The sequence below is a fragment of the Simochromis diagramma genome, unplaced genomic scaffold, assembly GCF_900408965.1.
Source record: "Simochromis diagramma unplaced genomic scaffold, fSimDia1.1 OVJJ01000596.1, whole genome shotgun sequence".
Lineage (NCBI taxonomy): Eukaryota > Metazoa > Chordata > Actinopteri > Cichliformes > Cichlidae > Simochromis > Simochromis diagramma.
The window spans coordinates 17,479,565-17,493,324 of record NW_024387245.1 but is presented as its reverse complement, the minus strand read 5'-3'; the positions used below and the strand labels follow the sequence as shown (position 1 = coordinate 17,493,324).

General features: G+C 37.7%; 3 protein-coding genes across 5 annotated transcripts; 2 read left to right on the top strand and 1 right to left on the bottom strand.

The window, feature by feature from the left end:
• The first annotated feature begins 2,895 nt into the window (after window positions 1-2,895).
• LOC120714622 lies at window positions 2,896-7,090 on the top strand. Of its 2 annotated transcripts, XM_040000951.1 has the most exons (7): window positions 2,896-3,146; window positions 3,364-3,479; window positions 4,805-5,481; window positions 5,729-5,774; window positions 6,011-6,102; window positions 6,181-6,291; window positions 6,629-7,090. In XM_040000951.1, exons 2-6 carry the CDS (start codon window positions 3,456-3,458, stop codon window positions 6,194-6,196), a joined length of 855 nt encoding a protein of 284 aa, XP_039856885.1. In that variant the 5' UTR covers window positions 2,896-3,146; window positions 3,364-3,455; the 3' UTR covers window positions 6,197-6,291; window positions 6,629-7,090. The 2 variants fall into 2 exon arrangements, with proteins under 2 accessions (XP_039856885.1, XP_039856886.1); XM_040000952.1 differs by having other exon boundaries at window positions 2,896-3,479; window positions 5,134-5,481.
• A 63-nt stretch (window positions 7,091-7,153) lies between these two features.
• Window positions 7,154-9,012, bottom strand: LOC120714623. Of its 2 annotated transcripts, XM_040000954.1 has the most exons (4): window positions 8,830-9,012; window positions 8,547-8,700; window positions 8,218-8,344; window positions 7,154-7,928 (listed from the first exon to the last, which is right to left on the bottom strand). In XM_040000954.1, exons 2-4 carry the CDS (start codon window positions 8,661-8,663, stop codon window positions 7,567-7,569), a joined length of 606 nt encoding a protein of 201 aa, XP_039856888.1. In that variant the 5' UTR covers window positions 8,664-8,700; window positions 8,830-9,012; the 3' UTR covers window positions 7,154-7,566. The 2 variants fall into 2 exon arrangements, with proteins under 2 accessions (XP_039856888.1, XP_039856887.1); XM_040000953.1 differs by lacking the exon at window positions 8,830-9,012 and having other exon boundaries at window positions 8,547-8,809.
• Window positions 9,013-10,478: 1,466 nt separating this feature from the next.
• Window positions 10,479-12,745, top strand: LOC120714089 (E3 SUMO-protein ligase ZBED1-like). Its single transcript, XM_040000131.1, has 3 exons — window positions 10,479-11,749; window positions 12,043-12,193; window positions 12,299-12,745. Exons 1-3 carry the CDS (start codon window positions 10,479-10,481, stop codon window positions 12,743-12,745), a joined length of 1,869 nt encoding a protein of 622 aa, XP_039856065.1.
• Window positions 12,746-13,760: the final 1,015 nt, after the last annotated feature.

The following is a 13,760-nucleotide window of genomic DNA, read 5'->3' as shown; positions in this document are numbered from 1 at the left end:
GAAAAAGCCAAACAATAACATTTTTAAGTTATCAAAGTGACTTATATATCATGTTTAACCCGAGTGGTGAAAGACCGCGGGGGTTTGAAGACGATGTGTCGATCAGCTCAGATATTTGAAGTTTACACAGCTACATTCTCACCTGAAAACATGTTAAAAGTTGTTTGTTTTTTTGCGACCCAGAAAGAGAAATAAGAGTAATATTAAAACTAAGTCACTGCCGCCATTGTTGGAAACTGGAATTGGCTGGGCTGCGCTATGAATTCTGCAATATGGTTTTTCAATTTTGTTGTCCAGGTGGAAATTCGGGAGAATAGTGGCTCCGGGATTCTCCCGGAAAAATCAGGAGGGTTGGCATGTATGGTTGTGGCAACATCACTAACCTTGTCAAACACCTCAGAGTAAATCATATCACAGAATATGAGGCGCGTATGTTGAGACGAACTGAAGAGGATGAGAGGGACAGGTGCTGCTAGGGCGAGACAGACGTCTCTCATGGAGTCCTTTAGTGCTGCAGGCAGGTAAGGTGTTCAAATAGCGCACAACTTCAGTTTTTTTTATTTCTATATGATGAACTCTGCATTATTAAGTGATAAGAACAAGTAATCTGATGTCCTGTAAATTATTATGACGCTATAATTTGAGATACAATAAATAAAATACGTTTTTGTATAAAGTATCGGTATCGGATCAGTATCGTCGATACCACCCTGAATATTACTTGGTATCAGATCGGAAAGGAAATCAGTGGTATCGCACATCACTACTCTGCATTGACAAGTCATGCTTCTCTAAAGCATGTAAAGCATGTGTAAAGTTTGTTTGAAGGGGAATTATGGTATTGCCTGATTTTGAGGAGCTGGACTCAGCCCTTAGTTTCAGTGAAAGGAACTCTTAATGCTTCACCATACCAAGATATTATGTACAATTTCATGCTCCCAAATTTGTGGGAACAGTTTGGCTCACCAGTGCAGAAAGTCCATAACAAAATGGATTGGTGAGTTTGGTGTGAAAGAACTTGACTGGCCTACATAGAGTCCTGACCTCAACCCAAAAGTACATTATTGGGGTCAGTTAGAGTGGAGACTGTGAGCCAGGCCTTTTCATCTAACAATGTCTGACCTCACAAATGCATTTCTGGAAGAATGGGCAAAAAGTTATAGTATCATATTAAACCCTGTCTATTAAGACTTGGATGTCAAGTTCATGTGCATGTGTGTGTGTGGATTTTGATTTGTGTGTCCACACGCAAATCAAAACTAGGATTGAATTAAATGAATAAATGTCTTTACTTATCAAATACATAGTAAATCTAGAGGATGGTAAATGTTTGCCCCATGTGAATAGAAGAACAGATTTTAGTCTCTAGATGATGTTTGGCAGAAAGCTCACATGCACACACATCCAGTTGATGTTGGTATATTGTCATGTGTCAGAGTTGATGTAAGGATATTTTCAGTGCCAAACAACTGCATTTTTCACTGTGCAGATGTGATCAATACTAAGACATTAGTGATGGGATTTCCGGCGGTTCGGCTCACTAAAAAGAGCCGGCTCTTTCGTATCCAAACCAGCTCTTCAGGTTGTTTTGTTGCTTTCATTAATTTATTATTAACGATAATATAAAATTATGCACAAAAGGAATTACTAATGTAAAAAAAAAAAAGTGGTTTTATTTATATATGTTTATATATAAATATATGCGGTGGCCCCTGTAGACAAAACACGTACAAACTCCAAAACACATTTCTAGCATGAACTGAACTTCCAAAACAGAGCTACCTAGATCACTTAAATTACACAATTGAAAGCATATGTGTATTGTTTGTGTATTTATACATAAGCGCTCATATATATTCAAATAATTTAAAAAAAAATGTTCATTTACCTGTTACTACCACACACCAAATCCGGTCGTTGGTACTTGCTGGCTTGTGTAGCCACTAGGTAACAAAAGCTCAACACTGCGCCTAGCATCCTGGAGCACTTCTGTTGTCTTTTGTATATGTTTTGGAGTTTTTATGTGCTTCTGAGTTTTTACGTGTTTTGGAGTTTTTACGTGCTTCAGAGTTCATACGTGTTTTGAAGTTTGTACGTGCTTTGTCTCTAGGGGCCACCGTAAATATACTTTTATTTATTCAGTCCACATAAAATGTAATAAATAAATCATATAGGCCTAATACAAAAACCAATTATTCACATTTCAACTTTTAACTATTTAAATTTTCAGCTTTTTCCTTTTACAAATTTAAAGTGAAACAACACAAAACACAATTTAAAAAAAAAAAGATGCATATTCTCTGTCCTATGGGCCTGCAGGAATAAACTTTCTGAATCCTTTATCATCTGCAACTGAATATAGTTGTGGATGATTACTATACCTTTCCTAATGTCCCTAATGTCCCTGACTCTCTCTCTTTCCCTCCCGCTCTGTTGCTGTGTAACTACCGCCCCTCCCCCCGCATCCCAGCGTGAAGCACAAGGCTCGCATGTATGGAATCAGAATTTATTTAGTATGGATCTGTTTGAGGAAAGAGGGTTGTGGCAGTAGAATCTTCCTTACCTCGATGTCTTATAGTGACGTGTCGGTCGCGAACGAAATGGCTCTTAGAGCCGGATCTTTGACGTGAACGACGCGAGCCAGCTCCTTATCGCGAGCCGTGGTTTTTTTGTTTTTTATAAATCTTTCTCTTGCACTTGTTTCCGCTTCACTCCGCATGCTATGGAATCAGAATGATGCCACCTTGAAACGAAACCGAAAAAAATATTGAAACCGAAAAAAAATATTGTAACTGAAATAAATGTACTGAAAATTCTTGTATTGAAACCGAAAAAAAATTGACAGTGAAAAACAATTAATTGAAACTGTAATTATTTTGTTTTCGCTTACAATTTTTGTTTTTTCAGTTTCAATCCATTTTTTTTCGGTTTCAATCCATGTTTCGGTTTCAATCCAGTTTTCAGTTTCAATCTGCTGGCACTGTTTTGGCATCCGGAGGCGCGCTTGAGGGGGCGGGGATTCCGACCCGCATGAATTTGCATACATTATAGAGTCCGTTGCTCGTGCTGACCAAGCTGCCATTTTTCTCTTTTTGCCTCTTTCAATAATGGCTGCATCAAGTTCAAGTGGACCCTCTAAACCACAGGTAAGTAATCATTTTCCGTCATCTTTCTTTGCTATTTCACTCGACTGGACATAGGTGTAGTTTTTATTAGCTAAATCTGGTGAAGTTGTGGTAAAATGCCAACATTAGCCTATTCGTTGTAGCAAGCTAGCTGGCAGCTAACATTTGCTAAATTCAGTGATGCCCCTGTCTCTTTTGTGAATCAACAAACACTTTAACTTTGAAATGGATTCTGCAGTACAGGGATTTGAGGTTCAAACTGCAAAAGTATCTACGAGGATGCCAGAGCCTTACTCCTGATGGCCAGTGGTGATGATAACATATTAAGCAATGGCAGATTCCAGGCACATAAAGGTAAGACAAGTGTAGGGTTGGAAGTAATGTCTTTATGGCAGTGTTGCAGGTCACCTGTTTTTTTTTTTATACATCTTTGCTTGCCGTACTCTTTAACCCTTTAAGACCTACCATAGAACCAAGTCCGCCAGAGCTTATATTACATTTTTACATGTTGTAGAGCCATTTTTGGGAGCATTTCAAGTTGCTATACATCAATACAACCATTACAGCCTAAATTGTAATAATATGTATGCATTAAGTGCATAGTACTTACATAATTTGCAAAAAAGTGCAATAAACTACAAAGAAATTGAAAATCGTTTTTGGTTTTTTAACATATATTTCTAGTTAGAGAAATTTAAGAGGCTTATCCCTCAAAACTGTAAATACAAAAACGTTGCACAAACTAGTTTCCCACCACAGGAAATTTATTTTGAGTGTCTTCATAGTTTTATTTTTGAAATACACCAATTTTCATATACTGCAGGAAAAACGAAAATAAATATTATAATGCAAATTTGCAAAATAACAGCATATGCATCAAAATAAACTATTTCCAGCAGTGCAATATGAGTCCTAAGCATCCCAGAAACGACACAGAAAGTCATAAAGTCAAACATAACTTTTAAAAACACCAGTATAGGCTCATGAGGCCCGGATGGTAAAAAACTACATTTCCGCGAAAATGACGTCACTTCCGGTTTCGGGCAGGTCATGGCGGACATGCGATAGTTCGTGCTGACGTCTAATCCAACGTAGGAAGTGTTATGAACAGCTGATCGGATCGGCAAAACGTGTTTCTGGGATATTATGTTTTTGTTGCTGCAAGTGCTTTTTATTCAGTTTTTGCAAAGCTATATGTGGAAGGAAACTGTGACCTAGGACAAGCTGATGGCATAAGATGTAAGTACAACTCCTCAGGTTTCATATGCAAAAAAAATTATTGCGCTAGCTCACGTGGTTGCAGTGCTACCGGGATTTAAAAGTGGATGCGCAAAACGGAGCGAGCCCGCTCTGACCGGTTTTAAAGGGTTAAAACAAAATAGTTGCCTGTCTGTCAGTGTAAAAAGGGTGCTGTGCCAAGCCATTTGTAACTAAATTAATTTTAAATATGAATATTCTGCTCCAATCTGGACAAAAAGTTTTCACATATTTTGCATTTTTAAGTATTTTTAAATCACAAATGTATTTTAAACTAAAATTCATTAAAAGTCTTATGAAATGGACGTACTTGTTTATGTAAATGATTTAATTTGTTTATCTTCCTGTTGTGTTCATGTACGTATGCATAGCTTAATATGTCATGAGTGCACAATTAGCAAATGTATCAATTTCTGTTCCAGGTACTATTAATAAGGAGGCAGTTCTATGAAAGATTGCTAACAAAGCTTCATGGAGCTCTACAACGCAGACCTGTAGATATGGACTATTTGCATTATGTCATCAGTCATGAATTGAGACTTATACAGTCATTTGGTAATATTTTAGCAGTACCACAAGATATTCTTAATGCCTTATCCAATCTTTTGAGACTGATAAATTTTCAAGACGGAGAGAGACACCCACATTCTTCTCTTGTTGATGTTGTATACTCAGCGAGAGGACAACGTAAACTTAGTATACCAGAAGAATGTTTGCAAATCCTCATCAACATGAAATTTTCCATTCCCAGTATAGCTCGGCTTCTGGGTGTCAGCAAAAGGACATTATTTCGTCGGATGCAAGAGTATGGACTTCCAGTGCATGCATCATATAGCAGTGTCACAGATGATGAGCTGGACAGCCTTGTTAGATCAGTTAAAATGAGACTGCCACACATCGACTATCGAATGATGATGGGGGAACTGCAGGCCATGGGATACCGTGTCAAATGGGAGCAAGTGTCTGCATCGATGCATAGGGTAGATGCTGCAGGAATCCTAGAAAGGATGGCATCTGTCGGCTGTGTTGCAAGAAGAGTGTACTCTGTAAAAGGCCCCCTCTCATTGGTCCATGTAGATACAAACCACAAACTCATCAGGTTTGTGTACAGTACGTGTTTGTATGTTCAGTACTCTGGCTACACTGTAACTATTTTCATTTCTGATTTGAGCATAAGGCATTTTACGTTAACAGTTAGAGGATCCAGGTAAATTTCTATTTCTACAAAGTAAAAAAAAAATTCCCGTTTAGTAAGCAAAGAAACAAACAAGTTGATAAATTCTGACTTGTGGACAAATGTTATACTTGGACGTGTGTGTGTTTCATATTTTACTTTTTTTTTTTAGATATGGCATAGTTATATTTGCTGGGATTGATGGCTATTCGCGAAAGGTAAACAATATTCCATTGCAATTGCAATTTTTTTTCCTCAAAATTAATTAACTACCCTATAGAGAGAAAGTGGCGTATTCTTCTTCCACTCCTTTGACAAGATATTTACGTTCATTAGTGTTGAGTTGTCTTTATTTTACTTTAACAAAGTATATAACTGTCAGGTGTTCTTAGTTTGTTAGATATTGTGTTTGTTTCTTCAAAACAAAATGATTTATTCATAAATTATGTTCCAGATAATGCACCTCGGTGCTGGAAATAATAACAAGGCATCAACAGCATCAGGCTTCTTTATGAGCTCTGTTGAACAGTTTGGCTTTCCTTTAAGGTAATGTACAACCTTGATACATGTTATATTATTAGTCAACCTTCTGAAAACTTGTTTGTGTTCTGTGTCATCATGCAGAGCAAGAGGAGGCTAGGGTGTGGAAAATGTTGGCATTGCTCATTGCATGTTTACTGTTTGTGGTTGTGGCAGAGCAAGCTACATTTCAGGAAAAAGTGTTCACAATCAAAGGTTAGTTATATATAGGACTTAACATATATATATATATATCTTGTAAACCCAAATCAATCATCACATTCATCAGCGTCTTATTCAATATTTATTTATTTCATTTATTTATTTTTAAATGGGTCAAAATTCTGTGGCTGCACCAGAAAACACTGAGGTATGACTATAAAATGTGCTATTACAGATGTTTTATAACGCTTATGTTTTTGTACCTTGAAATTCATGACATGCATATATTTAACATGTGCACCTGTCTTTGTTTTTAAAGACTTTAACATACCTTTGTAATTGCTGCATACTATAGTTACACTGTTCATAACAAAAGCAAGTGAATTTTCAGGACATTCAATAACATTTCTCTTTGGACCTTGACTGTTCGAGACCAGAGAGTGGTGGTGTAGTTCTTCCACCAATACAGTGTCCTTTGGGGCCTGAGGAGATGGCAGGACTGAGGGCAGCCATTCATCCTCTTAGTCCCTCCTTTGACAACGGAAGAGACCTTTATGAGAGAGTGCTGAACTACATCATAGTTCATTCAGTAACACAACAGAACCCACTCAGTTAGCCTTTCTCATAGGATTTGACCACATTATTTGTATTGTAATGACAGAATAGCAAATCAATCAATCTTAGGATGTATTTTCAGATTATTTGATGAATGTATCTTTTTTAATTGCATCAAATACTGTTTTTACCTTTTATAACTTAATGTTTAAAGTAGCCACATTCAGTTAAGCATCTCATGTCTGATGTTTTTGTAACTGGGTTGATTAAATTTGTTTAACATGTCATGTCAATAAATACTCTAAACAATTAAATGATATCATTTTAATGACTGAAAAAAACCAATTCATCAAGTGTAAGAATATTTATTTTCAGCAAAACAGTTGGGATATCACTAATTTTACAATTCACAGTGGAAAACTTTTCAGTAACAAAATAGTACTACATGCTTTATATACAGAAAATATATTTAAACAAAATTCTGTTAAACTTCTTCAGATTTACAGAATTTAATTTGCGAACAAGTTGAATCTTAGACTCAAGTTTTTATGAATGCAGTCTTCTGAATGGGTTCCTCCGTTTTGTGAACATAGTTTTTAACATTATAGGAACAAAAAGTAAGTGAAACAACATGGAAAAATAATCTAACTGTAAATATTTTTTCCTTTTTTACCCTGTGTTCCAAGAACTGAAATAGGTTTAAAGGGTTAGACAAATAGTAGAAATACAGTGCAATACTGCATAACTTGTGATGGCATGCTATTTGAGTGTCAACTACACACGGCTGAAATCTCTCCCCATTGTGACAGCTGTTGTCATAACTTCTGTGAACTCGGTGTATGAGTTCATGTGTGCCACAGGAAAGATGATTGTGTTTGTGCAGGCACTTACAATTGGGTAACATATGTAGTGTCCAGGCATCGTATCTTTGCATTGATGCTCAAATCTTACATGTATTTTAAAATTTGCCCTTTCTGAAGGAAGGCATGGCTTGTGTCTTTGTCCAGTTAACCACTGCATAATCGCTGGGACAGACATTCTCGGTGGTTGGTGTTTGGAAATCCAGTATTCTTCCTGGTCCTGGTCCTGTAGGACTTGGATCCCATACTCACAGCTCTTTTTGTCTTTATCCTGATCTGAAGAAGCAGATTCGACTTACTTTAAATCTTTAACTGTCATACCACAAAATTTATTAATATGCAAAACCAATTTTGTCATTTAAACATGTGGTAGATTGTATAAAACATCAAAACATATAAACAAATCTTTACAGAGATTTCAGTTCCTTTAGACTGTTATCGTTTGTGATGACAATTTTGCAGAGTATAGTACATTTGAAAGAAATGTTACAACACTGTATTTGTAACAGCTGTTGTGTTAATGTTGTTTTGATAATAATAGCAGTAACTGGCCGACGGCACAAACCTGAGCTTTTAAGGTTCTCCAGGAAGTCTTGGAAGAAGTTGATGATGGCATTTTCTTTGGCATGCCTTGGACTTCCCCTCTCACTCAGCTCAGGCTCAAGGATGCTCATTATGTAATCAGCATCCGGCTAAAGAGATTTGGGGGGGGGGGTGTCACGTGTTGTGATTTCAAATAAACAATAACAAAGATATTCTTCAATACTCATTAATCTGAGCAACCTAAATAAAGGCTGAAACAAAAAAGTCCTCACAGGGCTATTACTACATCACATGTATTTTTAGAATCTGTTGTAAAAACTAAACAACTGAAATAAATAAAGACATATTTACCGCTGTATCATCATTCTCATCTATGGGAACAAACAGGTTTGAACAGAGACTTTCGTGCCTTCCAATCACCTCCAGAAGGTTGTAGATCTTCATGCCATTTCTGATTTGCTGTAGCATTGGAGTCAGACGCACCGTAGCATGCACAACAATTGATCTATTTAGAAAAGCAAACACAGTCATTAGTGAAACTGATGGGGTATGGTGGTCTAAACCAGGGTTTTAACTTGCAAAATATTACTTTCAAATGTTTCTGGTTGGTATATTGTCTATTAAAATATACTACCTTATTATACTGTCCCGTTTGTCCAACTTCACAAGTCCTGTGTAACCACAACTCACAATGTCTTCAGTGAGGTCTGTCAGGTTGTCTGCCACTTCCACCTGAAAACATACAAAAACAAAACAATAAATAATTTCAAGTTTTTGAAATTATGTAACTATACACACAGTATTGGGAAGGTTACTTTTAAAATGCATTCCACTACAGATTACATGCCCCAAACTGTATTTTTTAACGTATTCCGTTACGTTACTGAATGAGAGTAACGTATTCTGAATACTTTGGATTACTTAATATATTATCATGCTTTTTACAACTACATGAATGTACTATTACTATTACTGAAGGTCCGCGGCTCCGAACCATAGTAAAGGGACCTCTGGCTAATATGTCAGGTTCGTGTCGGGTTCGTAGCCAAAAACTAGCTTTACTTTGTTGTCTGGGTCAAATTTGCTAGTGAGAGACAGAGAGAGGCGTTGAAAGGCTGCTGCAAAGGAACTTATTGTTTCGGAGGAAAACACGAACACAGTGTACAGTCGTGTCTTAACCCTTTAAGACCTACCATAGAACCAAGTCCGCCAGAGCTTATATTATATTTTTACATGCTGTGGAGCCATTTTTGGGAGCATTTCAAGTTGCTATACATCAATACAACCATTATAGCCCAAATTTTAATAATATGTATGCATTAAGTGCATAGTACTTACATAAATTGCAAAAAAGTGCAATAAACTACAAAGAAATTGAAAATCGTTTTTGGTTTTTTAACATATATTTCTAGTTAGAGAAATTTAAGAGGCTTATCCCTCAAAACTGTAAATACAAAAACGTTGCACAAACTAGTTTCCCACCACAGGAAATTTATTTTGAGTGTCTTCATAGTTTTATTTTTGAAATACACCAATTTTCATATACTGCAGGAAAAACAAAAATAAATATTATAATGCAAATTTGCAAAATAACAGCATATGCATCAAAATAAACTATTTCCAGCAGTGCAATATGAGTCCTAAGCATCCCAGAAACGACACAGAAAGTCATAAAGTCAAAGATAACTTTTAAAAAACACCAGTATAGGCTCATGAGGCCTTGATGGTAAAAAACTACATTTCCGCAAAATGACGTCACTTCCGGTTCCGGGCAGGTCATGGCGGACATGCCACAGTTCACGCTGATGGACATAGGAAGTGTTACGAACAGCTGATCGGATCGACAAAGCGTGTTTCTGGAATATTATGTTTTTGTTGCTGCAAGCGCTTTTTATGCAGTTTTTGCAAAGCTATATGTGGAAGGAAACTGTGACCTAGGACAAGCTGATGGCATAAGATGTAACTACAACTCCTCCGGTTTCATATGCAAAAAAAATGATTGCGCTAGCTTACGTGGTTGCAGTGCTACCGGGATTTTAAAATAGTTACGCAAAATGGAGCGTGTCCGCTCCGACCGGCTTTAAAGGGTTAATAGTAGGGGTGGGTTTAAAAAATCGATTCATTGATTAAAATCGATTCTAACTGGAATAAAACAATATCGATTCATTAAATCCTGAAATCGATTTTTTTTTATACATATGTAGTTTGCCGCGTATGAAACTTGCAAGCGGTTAACATGAGGAAGTCACGCGAGAGTTAAGTGACCTGGACGCATGAACCATCATGGCTACTCCCGGGAATGTGCCACCGAGCCTAAAGGCAGATGTCTGGCAACACTTTGGATTTAAGAACTGTGAAGACAGTGAAGAGCCGGACAAAAGCAAAGCCGTATGTAAGATGTGCAAAATGGAGGTAAAGCACTGTGGAAATACCACAAATCTCAGAAATCATTTAACGAGGCATCATCCAGATATCCTGCTAGCAAAAACGGCCGACACCAAGCAACGCTCACTCGAAAAGGCATTTGCAGTGAAGTTTGAATCCACTTCTCCACTTGCCCAAAAAATAACCCAGTCTGTGGCAACTTTCATATGTAAAGATATACGTCCATACAGCGTTGTTGAAAATGATGGCTTCCAAAACCTCATTAATACGCTAGAACCACGCTATGTTTTACCAACACGCAAACATTTGAGTGAAGTGGTAATCCCAAACATGTATGAAAAAGTGAAACACGATGTTACAGCCTCTCTCAAGTCAGCAGAGAGAGTCGCTATAACCTGTGACAGCTGGACATCCAGAGCAACAGATAACTACCTGACTATCACCTCACACCATATCGACCAGGAGTGGAGACTCGTGTCTCATGTCTTACAGACAAGAACCACTGAAGCAAGCCACACAGCAGCTAATTTATCTGAAATTATGTTCAAAGCAATCGAAGAATGGGAGCTTACAAACAAAAATCCAGTCATCGTAACTGACAATGCTGCAAATATGGTGCAAGCTGTGGAAATAACGGGCTGGTTGCACATTGGTTGCTTTGCCCACACACTCAATTTAGCTTCACAAGCAGGACTGAAAGTTCCAGCTGTTGCTCAGCTGCTTGGCCGAGTGAGACGCATAGCATCCTTTTTTCATCGCAGCACTGTTGCAAGTCGCAAGCTTAAAGAGAAGCAAAAGATACTGAATCTACCTGCCCATAAGCTGGTGAATGATGGGGTGACCAGATGGAACAGCACATTGGAGATGCTGGAACGCTTCCTAGAGCAACAACCAGCAATCTCTGCAGCTCTACTCTCACCTGAAGTGAGGAGAAATGACAGTAATCTCTGTAGTCTTACAGAGGCTGACATAACTGATGGAGAAGATATAGTGAAAGCTTTGAAGCCGCTGAAAGCAGCCACACTGGTTATGTCTGAAGAAAAGTCCCCGACCCTTTCCATCATTGCACCTCTGCATGCACAGCTGCTGGAGAAGATGATCAGTGTCTCTCACGACTCCTCACTGATTAAAGACCTCAAGACTGCTGTATACGACAACTTGAAGTCAAGGTATGTTTATGAATTGTGTGTATATGCCATGAATGAGTGTAACTGTATGGATGCATGTATTACATGAAAATTCTTATTATAGTGAAAAAATATATATATTATAAAATTAGTAAGCCCTCTTGTCTAGTAATAGGCCTTTTGATTTTATATCTATCTATCTATAGATGTTTATATATAAATTATGGAAACAAAGTCGTATATTAATGTTTCTGATCTTGCATGAGTGTATGTAACCATGCACATGTATATCCAACATAATAAACTGAGTTAAATGTGCAAAATCTCTTTTCAAGATATGTGGCCCTAAAGGACAAGCTGTACATTGCATCAGCATTAGATCCTCGCTTTAAGGCCCTGCCATTCTTGTCCAAAGAGACCTGTAACAACACATTCTCTCAGTTGGTGTTGGAAGCAGCAGGTTTGGAGAACGTGGACACAGCTATTGTGAGTTACAGAAACAAAAACAAAAAATTATTGGTTTTTTTGCACTACTCGAGTTAGAATATAAATAGTAATTTCTTTATTAATTAAGTTTTCATTTTTCTACAGCGACAGTCTGATGGTGACACATCTGAGGAAACTGTCCCTGACATCTCTCTTGGTGGTGTTGATGAAGTGGATTATGCCCCTCCAATTAAGAGGTCAAAGGACTCTGCATTAATTTTTCTCCTTGGGCCAGCCTACTCAACAAAAACCACAGCACCACAGAAAACACCAACTCAGAAGGCAAAGGAAGAAGTGAATCGATACAGGGACGTTGAGCCTGTTGCACTTTCTGAGGATCCTTTGATCTGGTGGAGGGACCATGAAAGGGAGTATCCTCTCTTGGCTCTACAAGCAAAGCAGTATCTTTCCATACCTGGGACCAGTGTTCCTTCTGAACGAGTGTTTTCAACTGCTGGTGACATTGTTACCGCACAAAGGAGCTGCCTGACTCCACAACATGTAGACCAGCTTCTCTTCTTGCAGAAAAACCTTACAGTCTCAAAGAGGTGAGAGGGTAGTTATAAATAAGGTATATAAATTCTTTACAAATCCTACCATGTGAATTCATGGATTTTTTTTTTTCACATTCTGTCTCTCACAGTTGAAGTGTACCTCTGGTGCAAATTACTGACCTCTGTCATCATTTTAGGTGGGGGAACTTGCACAATCGGTGGCTGACTAAATACTTTTTTGCCCCACTGTAGCTATACCAGTCAAAAATTCTTTGCTTAATGCACCAGTATCAATTCCTGCTTCTCCGATAAAAGTCACGTGGAGTTTGTTCACAGGGGAAGCCTTCTTCTGTCGTTGCCACTGAATGAAGCCTCTTTGAACAAGATCATTGCGAGTGATGCAAATCCTAAAGTTTTTGCTGGTATCCACCTGACTTGAAAGCCACTGTAGCACATCTGCTTCACTGAGAAAAAAAAATATATAAAATGATTTTTGTTTCTTAAAATGAAAGCAAATGTATTATAAACAAAACCAGATAATCTGAAAGGGCAAATAATATAAATCATACCTGACTAAATCAGTTAAAGGATCTGTTCTGTTGCTTGGCACACTGCACTCAGAGTCAGTACTGACATAAACGTCTGTCATGTGTCATGTTTTTTTTCGGTTTCAATATTTTTTTCGGTTTCGTTTCAAGGTGGCATTGTTCTGATTCCATAGCATGCGGAGTGAAGCGGAAAAAAGTGCAAGAGAAAGGTTTATAAAAACCCAAAAAAAACCCACGGCTCGCGATAAGGAGCCGGCTTGCGTCGTTCATGTCAAAGATCCGGCTCTAAGAGCCATTTCGATCGCGACCGACACGTCACTATAAGACATCAAGGTAAGTAAGATTCTACTGCCACAACCCTCTTTCCTCAAACAGACCCATACAAATAATTATTGCTATAAAAATATAAACAATACTCCTACCCCACTAATACCACTACAAATGGATCTCTTCAATTTGTAGTATTTTCCATTTTTTTGCTAAACATTATACATTGAAACTATTCTCAAAAGGCTGCAGCTGATA

Coding starts and splice junctions, on each gene's coding strand:
- LOC120714623 (XM_040000953.1), bottom strand. CDS start 8,726: ATGACTGTGTTTGCTTTTCTAAATAGATCAATTGTTGTGCATGCTACG. Junction 8,345..8,546: donor ATGAGAATGATGATACAGCG/GTAAATATGTCT, acceptor AAATCTCTTTAG/CCGGATGCTGATTACATAAT. Junction 7,929..8,217: donor GGAGAACCTTAAAAGCTCAG/GTTTGTGCCGTC, acceptor CTGCTTCTTCAG/ATCAGGATAAAGACAAAAAG.
- LOC120714622 (XM_040000951.1), top strand. CDS start 3,456: ATGGCAGATTCCAGGCACATAAAG. Junction 5,482..5,728: donor ACAAACCACAAACTCATCAG/GTTTGTGTACAG, acceptor TTTTTTTTTTAG/ATATGGCATAGTTATATTTG. Junction 5,775..6,010: donor TTGATGGCTATTCGCGAAAG/GTAAACAATATT, acceptor ATTATGTTCCAG/ATAATGCACCTCGGTGCTGG.
- LOC120714089 (XM_040000131.1), top strand. CDS start 10,479: ATGGCTACTCCCGGGAATGTGCCACCGAGCCTAAAGGCAGATGTCTGG. Junction 11,750..12,042: donor TACGACAACTTGAAGTCAAG/GTATGTTTATGA, acceptor TCTCTTTTCAAG/ATATGTGGCCCTAAAGGACA. Junction 12,194..12,298: donor AGAACGTGGACACAGCTATT/GTGAGTTACAGA, acceptor ATTTTTCTACAG/CGACAGTCTGATGGTGACAC.